This window comes from Artibeus jamaicensis, unplaced genomic scaffold (genome assembly GCF_021234435.1).
Source record: "Artibeus jamaicensis isolate MK-2021 breed Jamaican fruit bat unplaced genomic scaffold, CSHL_Jam_final contig_60, whole genome shotgun sequence".
NCBI classification, from domain to species: Eukaryota; Metazoa; Chordata; class Mammalia; order Chiroptera; family Phyllostomidae; genus Artibeus; species Artibeus jamaicensis.
This window is the reverse complement of record NW_026521900.1, coordinates 11831108-11846150: the sequence shown is the minus strand read 5'-3', so window position 1 is coordinate 11846150 and position 15043 is coordinate 11831108. Positions and strand designations below refer to the sequence as shown.

Genomic DNA, 15043 nt, shown 5'->3' with positions numbered 1-15043 from the left:
TTTGAAAAACTTTGTTACTGACCACTACCCAAATTACTAAATATAATTTTACAAGATTTTAAGAAGGATTAAACTAACATGCCATCACTGTTTTTTCTAGAAATAATCTCTGTTTTCACTGGTTTCTTACAGTATCTTATTTATAACATTCTTATATTACTTAAGTGTATTCCACTTTGTATTGCACTTATTTCCCTGCATGTCTTACCTTGCCCCCTATATCAAAAGTTTCTCAAGAGCAGGAACCATAGCTTATTCAGCTCTGTAGAATCAGTAAATTTGTACCATGTTTGGAATGGTACAAATTCCCACTGGCAATGCTGAATGAATAATTGATAAACAGGATAGCAACTCCCTAAAAAGGAGTTGCCAGGCTTACCTGCGCAGCCACCAACCAGTTCACAAGAATGGCCCTCATGTTATTGTTGATGTCACTCTGACAGCTCATGTATTTTTTAAGTATGAACTTTTCCTGATGACATAAGAAAGAAATGTTAATAAACAATTTTTGTAGCTCCAAAATTGTAACTTAGGAAAAAATATTTGTAACTAACATCTCAAGGAAAAAGTTGTAACTTAACATAATTAACTTCTTCATGGTTTAACTCATTTTCAGCTGGTATCTGATAGGGATAGATCAAAGTATTCTTTCCCAGACAAATTATATTTATCCTTGGAAAATGGACACGCATGATATTCCAGTGTCAAGGTGAGTACTAAGAAGGTTAAGGGGACTATGGGCAGGAACACACATATGACTATAGATGAATACCAAAAAGGTTTGCCCCCTTTTTGCAATTCAACCTTAAAGCACTACACCATGCTATCAGAACAATGTTTCTCAAACTTTAATGTGCATATGTACCACTTGCAGATCTTTAAAATTCACATTCAAATTTAGAAAATCTGTGGTGAGTCCAGATTTCTGCATTTCTAATAAAATCTCAAGTGAAATCTATACTGCTGAGCTAAGGCCCACACTTCTGGTATAGCAAAGTTTTTTCTTATATCCTCTAAGGTATACTAGAAAAAAATGTGGGCTCTGGAGACAGTTAATCAAACATTATGTCTCTAAAGGGAATATGAGATATTAATCTTCCTTCTTTTGCATGGCCTGCTAAAATTCCAGTTGGCAGATAATATTGGTCTTATTTGTTCCGTTGAAAGAGACAGGAAAAAAAAAACTTGAGTCAATTAATATTAGTAGTAAAGGAGATTGGCAGATTTCAAAGGAGGAAGAAAATTTTACCAGACTGGAGAGGTGAAACAAATGGTGTGATTTTACATATAATGGCAGATAACTTGCATACAGAAAGGAAAAGATCTCCAAGAGCAACTTGGAGATACTTACAGTATATTTAAAGGGTACTTGGAGATAACTTAAAAAGATACTACCTGACCATTTTTGTATCTGAGACTGCCTCCTCAGCAATTACAGGTGCAGGCTTATGTTCTTATAGGTTACAAGACTTTAGTTCATATCACAGCTCTACCACACACTAGTTCTATGAATATGAGCAGTTTCCCCCAACTATAAAAAGGATAATAATAATACCTATCATCATGAAATTATTGGGAGAATTAAACAAAATAATGCCTATTAATCCTGTAGCACAAAGTCTAACTCATAGTAAGCTACCAACAGATGCCAGCTGTTGCTCCCCTTTCAACTTGCATTTGAACGATGGAGTGACAAGGAAATGAGAACTAGAAATCATTGCCCCCCCCAACAGCTACCTACACACCTCTCTCTCCTTCAAGTATCTGAAGATAGCCTTGACATATATTGAGTCGAAAGTTAGATTACTGTGGTTCTTGCCAATATCTTCCAGTAGGGTAATCTGCTTGGAAATCACCAAAAAGACATATTAGGAGGAGAAACATTCCTAAGAAGTCTTAGCACATATACATAAAGAATGACTCCTTTCTTCCCACTGTCATTTTCTGCTAAGGTTCCTCAAGCCTCATACATCCTAAGCTATAACAGAGCACCCCCAGACCCTGCAATCCCTGTACTCCTGAACAACCAAGAAATACTTAGTCTTCCTTGTACATGCCTTCTGTACCCTAGGAACCAGGCACCATTTTTACAGGTAAGCTCAAGACTCTTCAACAAAGACACTCTTATTTTACTATTTCAGTTTATGTCACCTGTCTTCTTAGGTTCCTTGTTATGTCCCAATGCTTTGATCTCACCCAATTCATCTTCTTAGTAGCCCTTTCCTCCCTTCTACACATTTATTCAGGTTGTTTTGCCTACAAGAGTGACATTTCTCCTCCTACTTGCCAAATCTGATCCTGCCATCCTTTCAATTTACAACTTAAAGACCACCTTTCTTGGGAGATGCCTCTGTGAACTTTATCCTTCTTTGAAGCCAACTTGAATACAGATTGCAATTACTAAAAAAGGCAATTTCCTGAAAGATGTAAACACTACCGTAAAGCCTATATAAACTGGGGTGGGCAAAAGCAGGTTTACTATGCCATTGTGACATTCTTTAGAGTTAATAAAATTATTGTAATAATTATAACCTGCATGTCTTTATCCATATGAACAACTGTTAATCTACTTTTGTCCACACCTGTATACATAGTATTCCAGGCCCTTGTGGGTATTCCTGGGATAAATACTTTCTAATTGCTTAGATAAATCACTATGCCAATTGGGAAGTCAAGAGATTCTAAAAGGCCAATTTGATTTACTATAGCATATAACACACAGCTCAATTGCTGCTTAACAAAAAATATCTCTTTGCTAGCAGTACCTCCAAAACAACAAAGAACATTTCATCTAATTTAAAAAGAGAGTGAAATACCTCCTTCTGTAATCTCTTGCCACAAGATGAGAAAGGTTTATTGGAACCGGATTCACAATCACTGGACTTCTTTGTGGTATTAAACTTTCTCACAATGGACATGATGCCAGAGCTGGACATGCCTATTCTAGATTCAGAGGTGGTTCTGAATACATGTGGGCTACTCTCAAATTGGATAGAGACATCTTTAAGAAAGCTATCTTTCCTGTGGGTAGGATTATTTTGCAAGGCCAGTGGCTCCTCAAATGACAACTCCTGCCCAGTAGTGGGTTTCTCATTCAAGGAGAACATCTTGAAATGGAATGCTTCATTAGGGGTAGACTTCCCATGAAAGGCTAATTCTTTGAAGAGGGACTCCTTCTTAGTGCTGGGCTTCTCCTGCAACTTCAGTGGTTGCTTAATAAGGAACTCTTCATTAGAGGTGTTCTTTTGCAAGGACAACTGCTTCTTCAAGGGAAACACATCCCCTTGAGGAGTAGGCTTCTTCTTTAAAGATAATTGGCTCTGTATGCTTGTTGTTGCCTCATTAGAGAGATTCTTCTTCAGAACCAATGGTTTCTTGAAAAGGGAATCCTTTTCAGTGGTGCTTTTCTCCTGCAAAGTCAACAGCTTCTTCATGGAGTCCTCTTTGCTATCCGTCTTATTCTGCCTGTTCAAACACTTGCAGAAAAGGGACTTATCTTTGTTAGTAGGTTTAACATGCAATGAAAATGGCTCCTGAAAGAGGAATTCCTCCTCAGTGATAGGCTTCTTCTCTGATGGTTCCTTAATATATGATTTTTCTTTAGTGGTAGTCTTTTCTGGCAAAGCCAACGGCTTCTGCAGAGTGGTGTGATCCTCTTTCAATAGACATGGATCCTGCTGGAGTAACTCCTCATTAGTTTTAGGCTTTTTCTTAAAGGGCAATGCCTTCTGAAGGAGTGACCCCTCTTCAGAGGTAGTCTTGTCTAACACCAGTGGCTTCTCTAAGAGAAACATCTTTCCCTGAGTGAGTCGCTTCTTCTTTGTCGATGATGGTGTCTTGGTAAGGGCTGCTTCCTCAGTTGAAGACTTCTTCCTAAGTGATGCTGGCCCCATAAAGAAGGGATCTTCATCTTTGTCAGTAATATTCTGCAAGTCCAGTATTACTTGGCAAGTGGACATCATTATTTGAGTGGTGCACTCTTTCTTCTTTAAAGATATTAGCTCCTTGCTAGAGATTGCCTCATTCATGGTATGTTTCTTCTTCAAGGAAACTGGCTCCATAAGAAATTCATCTTTACTGTGAATATTCTCTCGCAATGCCCATGGCTTCTTCAAAAGGGCCACCTCCCTCTGAGTGGTGTGCTTCTCTGGCAACACAGATGATTCCTTGAAGAGGAACTCTTCCTCAGTAGTAGGCTTCTGTTTAAAGGACAATGGCTCCTTAATGACTGACTTCCCTTCAGAAATGGTCTGCAATACTAGTGGTTTCTTCAAGCAGGATATCTTATCTTGAGTGGTACATTTCCTCTTTAAAAGTACTAGATCCTTGGTGGCAGTTGCCTCCTCAATGGTACGCTTCCTCTTAAAGACCAGAGTCTCCTTTAAAAGTGACTCCTCTTCAGTTGGACTCTTTTGCAAGACTAAGGGCTTCTTCAAGATGGACACCTCCCCCTGAGTGGTATGCTTCTCTGGTAACACAGATGATTCCTTGAAGAGGAACTCTTCCTCAGTAGTAGGCTTCTGTTTAAAGGACAATGGCTCCTTAACGACTGACTTCCCTTCAGAAATGGTCTGCAATACTAGTGGTTTCTTCAAGCAGGATATCTTATCTTGAGTGGTACATTTCTTCTTTAAAAGTACTAGATCCTTGGTGGCAGTTGCCTCCTCAATGGTACGCTTCCTCTTAAAGACCAGAGTCTCCTTTAAAAGTGACTCCTCTTCAGTTGGACTCTTTTGCAAGACTAAGGGCTTCTTCAAGATGGACACTTCCCCCTGAGTGGTATGCTTCTCTGGCAACACAGATGCTTCTTTGAAGAGGAACTCCTCCTCAGTAGTAGGCTTCTTTTTAAAGGAGGATGGCTCCTTAATGACTGACTTTGCTTCATAAATGGTCTTCAAGCAGGATATCTTATCTTGAGTGGTACATTTCTTCTTTAAAAGTACTAGATCCTTGGTGGCAGTTGCCTCCTCAATGGTACGCTTCCTCTTAAAGACCAGAGTCTCCTTTAAAAGTGACTCCTCTTCAGTTGGACTCTTTTGCAAGACCAAGGGCTTCTTCAAGATGGACACCTCCCCCTGAGTGGTATGCTTCTCTGGCAACACAGATGCTTCTTTGAAGAGGAACTCCTCCTCAGTAGTAGGCTTCTTTTTAAAGGAGGATGGCTCCTTAATGACTGACTTTGCTTCATAAATGGTCTTCAAGCAGGATATCTTATCTCGAGTGGTACATTTCTTCTTTAAAATTACTAGCTCCTTGGTGGCAGTTGCCTCCTCAATGGTACGCTTCTTCTTAAAGACCAGAGTCTCCTTTAAAAGTGACTCCTCCTTAGTTGTCATCTTTTGCAAGGTTGAGGGCTTCTTCAAAAGAGACACCTCCCCTTGACTGGTGTGCTTCTCTTGCAACAGAGATGACTCTTGGAAACAGAACTGCTCAGTGGTACACATATTCTCAAAGGACAATGATTTCTCAATGAGTGACTCTTTTCCCGAGGTGGCCTTCTGCAATATTAGTGGCTTCTTCTCATGAGACATCTTTTCCTGAGTGGCACACTTGTTTAAAGTTAATAGCCTCTTGGTGGGGGTTGCCTCCTTCGTTTCAGGCTTCTTCCTTAAGTTCATTGGCTCCATAAAGAAGGAATCCTCTTCAACATTAATATTCGGCAATGTCATCTCCTTCTCACAGCAGGGCTGCTTCCCCTGACATGTGCACATCTCCTTAAAGGATAAATTCCTCTGGGTGACAACTGCCTCCTCAGTTTTTTGTTTCTTCCCAAAAGTCTCTGGCTCTAAAATATACTGTAAATCACTCTCAGTCTCCTCAAGCAAGGTTAGTGGCTTCTCGAATTGAGGGATGTTATTCTGATTTATGTGCTTCTTTAAAGATAATGACCTCCTATTGAGGACTGTGTCCCCAGTAGTGGGTTTCTCTTTTAAAACTAATATCTTTTTGATATGAGAAGGCTCCTCAGTAGTGGGTGTTTCAGAAATAATAAATGTCCTTGGAGTGTGTGGTTTCTTTATAATGTATAATACCATGGGGGTATCAGAAACTGCTGCTGATGAAGGTTCCAGCTCATATCTGTAAAGAAAACAATGTCTGGGTAAGAAGAATGTATTATCTAGAATCTTCACCTGCCATCTCATTTTGTTGCTATATTTACTAAATGTATAGAAGAGGAACGGGCTTCAACTCCAAGAGACATATTAAGAGTATAAAAGCCATTAAGTCCCTGACTGGTGTAGCTCCATGGATTGAGGACAGGCCTGCAAATCTAAGGGTTACAAATCTCAGGGCACATGACTGGGTCATGGACTAGGTCAGGTACCCAGTGGGGAGTGCATGAGAGGGAGGCACACATTGGTGTTTCTCTACCTCTCTTTCTCCTTCCCTTCCCTTCCCTCTATAAATAGATAAGACCTTAAAAATAAAAGTCATTGAGTACCACAGTCAATCAACTAAGTGGCATAGTGTGTAGTTTCTATGGCCTAGGTCCCCAACATTTTTCTGAAAAAATTTCTCCTGAAATCCATTTTAAACTTTTCTCATATATGATTTCTTACCTTTATTTGTATATAAGAACTTTCATTATAACACTTACGCATTGTATAACTTCGCTTATACATCAGTCTCCCTCACTAGCTGCATTTATTTGTTTTTATCTATCAACACCAGACATCTGATAAAATGAAAGTTGAAATTAATATTTTTTGAAGGCTTATGAGAGAGAATTATAAGAGAGAGGTATATGGTGAAGGATTATAAGTCAACAGTGGGCTGATACTTAACACTGGTGGTGTCTAATCACAGTCCCTTCATCCTAGGCTATTCACAAGATATTTTCTCAGTGGAAGATATGATAAGACCAAAATAGGCATTTTTCACACATGTCAGATGCAAAGCTTTGTTTTGAACAGGATTTCATGTCCAATTGCAGTAACTAATCTAGTATGACCAAATCATTAGATGACTAGAAATCAGAATAAGAGAAAGGATTAAAGGCAAATACAATCATCAGTCTGAACAAAAGTACCTCCAAAACACTAGATAGCTTATGATTCCATCTATTTAAAACATCCAGAACAAACATACCCATAGATGTATATTCATAATGGATAGTAGATTAGTGGTTGCCCAGGGCTGAGAAGGGGCAGGGTCTGGAAAAGGAAGTGTAGAAATGGAGACTAGAAAAGGGAAGGGACTACTAATGAGTATGAGCTTCTTTTGTGGGGGAGTGGAGTGTTGGAAAAGTCCTAAAATTAGATAGTTGTGATGGTTGTAAAACTCTAAAAAATATAATACAAACAATGAATTATTGTTTAAAAGTAAGTGCTATCTGGCTTATTAGAAATAGAAAGCTGATTCTAAAAGTCATATGGAATTGCACAAAATCAGAATGGCCAAAACAATCTTGAAAAAGAGAAACAAAGTTAGAGGAGTCACACTCTTCAATTTCAAAATGCCCTACAGAGCAACAATAATCAAGATAGTGTGGTGCCGATATAATGAAACACGTGCCCTGGCCAGTGTTGCTAAGTTGGTTGGAGCACCATTCCATAAACCATAAGGCCATGGGTTCAATTCCAGCACATATTTAGGATGCAGATTTGGTCCCTGGTTGGGGCAAGTATGAGAGGTGACTGAAGATGTTTCTCTTTGACAACAGTTTCTCTCCCTCTCTCTCTCTTCCTTCCCCTCTCCCTAAAATCAATAAGCATGTCCTTGGGTGAGGGTAATTTAAAAAAAATACAAAACACTTACAGTTAATAGACAATTCATTTTTGACAAGGGTGCCAAGACAATTAAGTGGGGAAAGATTAGCCTTTTTAAGAAAAAGGTACTGGGACAGCTGGCTATATGCATGCAAAATAATGAATTTAGACCCCTAATATACACCACCAACAAAAATTACCTCAACAACCTAAATTAAGACCTAAAACTTTAAAACTCTGAAAAGAAAACCTTAAAAGTAAGTAAAACACACACACACACACACACACACACACACAACAGTATGTGATTATCAATGGAAAAGGTGGGTGGGAGGAAGTGGAAGAGGGTAAAAGGTAAATAAATGGTGATAGAAGTAGACTTAACTTGAGGTGGTGAACACACAATATACAGATGATATATTATAGAACTGTATACCTGAAACCTATAAAATTTTAATAACCAATGTAATCCCAATAAATTCAATAAATTTTTTAAAGTAAATCTCTGTAACCTTACATTTGAAATGGTTACTTTGCCAAATCTAAGGCACTGGTTAACACTTTAGCAACCACAGCTGGGCCCACCTCAGCAATGAGAGTTAATGTAGTAATCAACAACATGGCTCATTAAACATTTTCTCAATGGGAATGAAAGGGGATCAAAAGGATGTCATACAATCTACTTGACCATGTAAAACAATGCCCTATATGTTCCCCTCTTACTCACTGTTTTATATTCATCTCATTGCTCTTGGCCAACTCCAGAGGAGGTTTGGTCCTGTTTATCTTCTTGGAAATATCTTTAACAAACTCCTTCCTGGCTTCCTTCTTGGACTGTGCAGGTTGACTTTGAGAAGCCTACAAAAACAGGGGAGGGGAAAGCAAAAAAATTGAGAGCACCACAAATTACCCCATAGGTGGCTCTTATAGGAAAGTTCTGACCCACATCCTCACCCTAGATACCTTGTTTGAGTGTTCCCAGGAATAACCAAAACATCTCACAGTCAGTATAGCACTGAAGTGGACTAGTCACAGTGAAAGTTAGCAGTATAACAGAATTTGTAATTATTAGCTAAATAGCAGCACTAAGCTCTAAGTGATTCTAAGACACAAAGGAAGTAGTTCTCATCTCCATGTCATACATACTGGCTGACAAATTACCCAACAGATGTTTTGTTAATATCACATTCCACTTTGATCCCATTTAAAATGAAATAAATTGGTCCAGTCATGGTGTAGGCAGAGGTAGACACACCTTGCCTCACTGCACAACCATAAGAAGAAACACAACTAACTTAGAAATGAAAAATACCCAGAACTGTACAGAAGTCCAACAACCAAGGATTTAAAGAAGCTATATTCATGCAGAAAGGTAGGAGGGGCTGAGAGGAGAGTCAGGGTGGAGAGGACTCGGTGTGGCAGTGATGAGCCAGGGGTGGACAGGCAGAGAGGTAGCAGCAGCTGGCAGAATGGGCAGCCCCACATTCATATCTGGTGGATAAAATTCCACCACAAGGTGTCTTACAAAGAGATACCTTATAAGTGAGCAAACCCAGCACCAGGCCAGATGGTGCAGCACAGCATAAAGAAAGCCTCATAACTTCTGGGTATAAACCCAGTGGAGCTTGGGGTGGTGGGAAAAACTGCTTTTTCAGGAGAGCCCAACACATGCAAACCCACCCACCCTGGGAACCACAACCAGGACAGCAGCTAGAGAGGCACCAGTCACATACGGGAAGTGGGTGAACTGACTGGAAATGGGGTGAAGGCCAGGCAATCCCCCAGAAGTCAGCCAGCAGTGACACTGTCTTCTTTTCAACCACTCCCCCACACAAGGAGCCACAGTTGCCTTGCCCTGGTGAATACCCAAGGCTCCACCTCACACAACTTAACAAGTGTGCTAAAATGGAATCAAAGCAGCTCTACCTAGTACACAGAGGGAGGCTGCCAAAATCAGGAGACAAAGAAATATAGCCCAAATAAAGGAACAGAACAGAACCCCAGAAAAAGAACTAAGTGATGTGGAGATAGACAAAGTATCTGATACAGAGTTAAAAACACTGGCAGTCAGAATGCTCAAAGCACTCACTGAATAAAGTAGAAGCATAAGGTAAGAAAGGAAGGCCATACTAAAGGAAATAAAGAAAAATCCACAGTAAACCAACAATGAAGGGAACGAAATTGAGATTCAAATCAACATTTTGGAACATAAGGAAGAAACAAACATTCAACCAGAACAAAATGAAGAAATGAAACTTTTTAAAAAAAGGCAAGTTTAAGAAGACTCTGGGACATCTGCAAGAAGGCCAACATCTGAATCATAGAAATGACAGAAGGAGAAGAAAAAGAGAAGAAATTAAAAACCTATTTGAGGACTTCTGCCCAAGATAAAGGTGTAGGTGGAAATACTGTACCTCCTCGCACAACCAAATTTAAAGACAACGAAGATTTAGGAAAAAACCACAACCCAAACAGACAGAAAATTCAACTGTACCAAAGTCCGACAACACCAAACCATTCATCCAGACTGGTAAGAGGGGAGGACTCTGCAGAGAGGAGGTCCGGGAGAAAAAGGTGGTTGTTAGTGGACCGGGCGGCCACCAGACAAAACCCAGTAAGGCTCCCAAGGCAACTGGCTGACCATGGACACACATTCACACGCAGATAAACCAGACAGCTTTAAAAATGGTCAGCAAGACAGACCATGCAACTCAGGGCCCCAGCAATGGGAAATAAAGCATAAAAGTACCTACTACAAAAACTTTGGGGGGTTGAGATGCAGGGAGAGGCTCCAAGCCTCACAGGAGAGTTCCTTGGAGAGAACCATAGGATCCTAGAAAGGACACAAGCCCACCCTCCCAGGAACCACCACCAAAAGGGCCCAATTTGCTTGTGGGAAGGGGCAGAGGGGACTGAAATCCGAGAGAGGGCAGAACAAATGCCATTGCTCCCTCTCTGACCCCACCTCCAGTGACAACCCAGAAACTTAGTTGACCCACCCCATGAACACCTAAGATTTCACCTCTCATACACAACAGGAAGTAAGAGACCAAAACATTATGGCTCAAGCAGAAGAACACCTCAAAGGCCCAGAGCCAATACTTCTAAGCAATCAAGAGATAACCAACCTATCAGATGCAAAGTTCAAAACACTGGTGATCAGGATGCTCACAGAACTAGTTGATATTAGTCACAAGTTACATGAAAAAATGAAGGCTACACTAAGTAAAAGGAAGCAAAATGTACAGGAAACCAATAGTGATGGGAAGAAAACTAGGACTCAAATCAATCCAGTGGAGCAAAAGGAAGGAAGAAATGACCAAACAGAAAAGAATGAAGAAACAAGAATTCAAAAAAATGAGGAGAGGCTTTTAGAAACCTCCAGGACATCTTTAAACCTTCCAACATCCGAATTATAGGGGCACCAGAAGGGGAAGAGGAAGAGCAACAAGTAGAAAACTTACTTGCACAAATAATAAAGGAGAATTTCCCCAATCTGGCACAGGAAATAGACTTCCTAGATGTCCAGGGAGCTCAGAGAGTCACAAAGAAGTTGGACCCAAGGAGAAATAAACCAAGGCACATCATAATTTCATTACCCAAAATTAAAATGAAGGAGAGAATCCTAAAAGAAGCAAAAGATAAGGGGACAGTCGCCTACAAAGGAGTTCCCATCAGACTGTCAGCTGATTTCTCAAGAGATCTTACAGGCAAGAAGGGGCTGGAAACAAGTATTCCAAGCCATGAAATTCAAAGACCTACATCCAAGATTGTTCTATCCAGAAAAGCTTTCATTTAAAATGAAAGGGCAAATAAAGTGCTTCTCAGATAAGGTCAAATTCAAGGAGTTCATCATCACCAAGCCCTTATTATATGAAATGTTAAAGGGACTTACCTAAGAAAAAGAAGATAAAAAAGATGAACAGTGAAAGGACAGCAAACTCACAGTTATTAACAACCACACCTAAAACAAAAGCAAGCTAAGAGGACAGCTAGATCAGGAGCTGAACCATAGAAATGAATATCACATGGAGGGTTAGCAACAGGAGAGTGGGAGGAGGAGAAGGGGGGAAAGGTACAGAGAATAAGTAGCATAGATGGTGGGGAGAAAATAGACAAGGGGAGGGCAAGAATAGTGTGGGAAATGTAGAAGCTAAAGAACTTGTGACACATGGACATGAACTAAAGAGGGGGGAATGGGGGAGGGGTGTGCAAGGTGGGGGGGAATGAAGAGGGAGACATGGGACACCTGTAATGGCATAATCAGTAAAATATATTTTAAAAAAGAAGATAAAAATATGAACAGTAGAATGACAGCAAACTCACAATCATTAACAACCACACCTAAAACTAAAACAAAAGCAAACAACTAGAACAGGAACAGAACTAAAGAAATGAAGATCACATGGAGGGTTAGCAACAGGGGAGTGAAAGGAGGAGAGAGGGTGAAAAGTTACAGAGAATAAGTAGCATAGATGGTCAGTAGAAAATAGACAGGGGGAGGGCAAGAATAGTATCAAAATTGTAGAATCTAAAGAACTTGTGAACCATGGACATGAACTAAAGGGGGGAAGGGGGAGGGGTGTGCAGGGTAGAGGGAAATGAAGAGAGAAAATAGGACAACTGTAATGGCATAATAAATACAATATATTTAAATTTTTTATATGCTCAAGAAAAAGAGCTTCCCTAATTTGATGAGAAAAAGTCACACAAATCCAGGAAACACAGAGTCCCAATCAAGAGGAACCTAAAGGGGTCCACTTCAAGACAGATCATCATTACAATGGCAAAATTCCAAGGCAAAGAGAGAATCTTAAAGGCAGCAAGGGAGAAACAGAAAGTAACATACAAGGGAGCCCCAATAAGGTTAGCTGCTGACTTCTCAATGGAAACCCTCAAAGGAAGAAGAGAATGGCAAGAAATATTCCAAGTAATGAGAACCAGAGGCCTGCAACCAAGGCTACTTTACCCAGCAAGGCTCTCAATCAAGATAGAAGGCCAAATAAAGAGCTTCCCAGACAAACGAAGTCTAAAAGAATACACCTCCACCAAACCAGCTCTGCAAAAGATGCTAAAGCACCTGCTCTAAGGAAAGGAAGGAAAAGAGATAGACAGAGAGGAACAAAGGTACAAAAATGGCAGTAAGTACCTACCAATAATAACCTTAAACATAAATGTATTAAATGCTCCAATCAAAAGACATAGAATAGCTGAATGGATAAGAAAGCATGACCCACACATATGCTGCCTACAGGAGACCCACCTCAGGACACAAGACCTACACAGACAAAAAATGAAGGGCTGGAGACAAATTTTCCAAGCAAATGGACAGGGAAAAAAAAGCCGGGGTAGCAATACTCATATCACACAAACTAGACTTCAAAAAAAGGGCCATAAAGAGAGACCCAGAAGGTCACTTCATAATACTCAAGGAAAGAATCCACCAAGAAGACATAAACATTGTAACTATATATGCACCCATATACACAAAGAAAATCTTAGAGGACTTCAGGAAAGATATTGACAGCAACATAATTATAGTATAGGATTTTAACACCCCAGTGTCAAAAATGGACAAATCTTCCAAACAAAAGATCAACAAAGATACTGTGGCACTGAACAATACCCTAGATAAAATGACTTTTTTTTCAGTTTATTTTTAAAAATTTATTTAATTACTGTTCAAGTACAGTTTTGTCTCATACTCCCACCACAGCCCACCCCCCCAGTGCTCCCCACCTCCCTCGCATTTTCCGCCCCGCCTTAGTTTTTGTCCATGTGTCCTTTATACTTGTTCCTGTGAATCCTTCCTCTTTCCCCCTGAAATTCTCTCTCCTCTCCCTTCTGGTCCCTGTCAGCCTGTCCTGTATTTCAGTGTCTTTGTTCATATTTTGCTTGCTCATTTGTTTTGTTGTTTAGGTTGCTGATAAAATGAACTTAATGGACATATAGAGAGCCCTTCATCCCAAAGAAGCTAAATACTCATTCTTTTCTAATGCAGGCGGAACATTTTCAAAGACAGACCACATGATAGGACACAAAATGCGCCTCAACAAATTCAAGAAAATTCAAATCACACCAAGAATTTTCTCTGACCACAAGGGACTGAAACTAGAAACCAACCCCAAGAGAAAAAAACAAAAACACTCAAAATCATGGAGAATGAAGAGCACACTATTAAACAATGAATGGGCCAAGAATGAATTTAGGGAAGAAATCAAAAAGTTTCTGGAAACAAATGAAAAGGAACTCACAACAACCCAAAACTTATGGGACACAGCGAAGGCAGTCCTGAGAGGGAAGTTCATAATAATACAGGCCTACCTAAAAAAGACAGAAACATTTCAAACCACCTAACCATACGCCTACAAGAACCCGAAGAACAACAACAACAAAGAGAGCCCAGAGCAAGTAGAAGGAAGGAAATAACCAAGATCAGAGCAGAATTAAATGACATAGAGACTAAAAGCACAATTCTAAGGATCAATGAATCCTGGAGCTGTTTCTTTGAAAAGATAAACAAAATCCACAAGCCTTTAAGCAGGATCATCAAGAAAAAAATGAGGGAGGACCCAAATAAACACAATCAGAAATGAAGGAGGAGAGATTACAACTGATACCACAGAAATACAAAGCATTGTAAGAAACTACTATGAACAATTGTATGCCAAGAAATTTGAAAACTTAGGTGAAATGGACAAATTTCTAGAAAAATATAATCTTCCAAATCTCAATGAAGAAGAAGTAGAAAGCCTCAACAGACCAATAACAGCAGATGTACCTGAAGCAATAATCAAAAAACTCCCAATACACAAAAGCCCTGGACCAGATGGTTTTAAAAGAGAATTCTACAAAGCATTTAAGGAAGAGCTAACTTCTATTTTTCACAGGCTATTCGAAAAAAAAACAAAATGATGGAAGAATCCCAAACTCTTTCATCATCCTAATCCCAAAACCAGGTAAAGATACAACAAAGAAAGAAAACTTCAGGTCAATATCGCTGATGAACACAGACACTAAAATCCTCAAAAAAAAAAATGGCAAACTGCATCCGACAATACATTAAAAGATCATACACCATTACCAAGTGGGATTCATCCCAGGGATGCAAGGATCATTCAATATTCACAAATCAGTAAATGTAATACATCACATAAACAACAGCAAAGACAAAAATCACATGATCATATCAACAGATGCGGAAAAAGCTTTCGATAAGGTACAACACCCATTTATGACAAAAACACTCAGCAAAGTGGGAATAGAGGGAGCATTCCTCAATATAACAAAGGCTATATATGAGAGACCTACAGCCAACATCATACTCAGTGGTC

The 15043-nt window shown here is 39.7% G+C and overlaps 1 protein-coding gene across 6 annotated transcripts in view; it reads right to left on the bottom strand.

Annotated features, from left to right (window-relative positions):
• Positions 1 to 15043, bottom strand: part of CCNB3 (cyclin B3) — an 80153-nt gene that overhangs the window by 33195 nt on the left and 31915 nt on the right. For 4 of the 6 annotated variants that reach the window (XM_053670654.1, XM_053670657.1, XM_053670656.1 and 1 more), the window contains exons 4-7: positions 8437 to 8567; positions 2817 to 6078; positions 1746 to 1844; positions 380 to 472 (exon numbers count right to left, since the gene is read on the bottom strand). In XM_053670654.1, the coding sequence (XP_053526629.1) occupies positions 380 to 472; positions 1746 to 1844; positions 2817 to 6078; positions 8437 to 8567 (3585 nt within the window). The remainder of the gene's footprint in view (positions 1 to 379; positions 473 to 1745; positions 1845 to 2816; positions 6079 to 8436; positions 8568 to 15043) is intronic. The other 2 variants (XM_053670658.1, XM_053670659.1) reach the window with 2 other exon arrangements.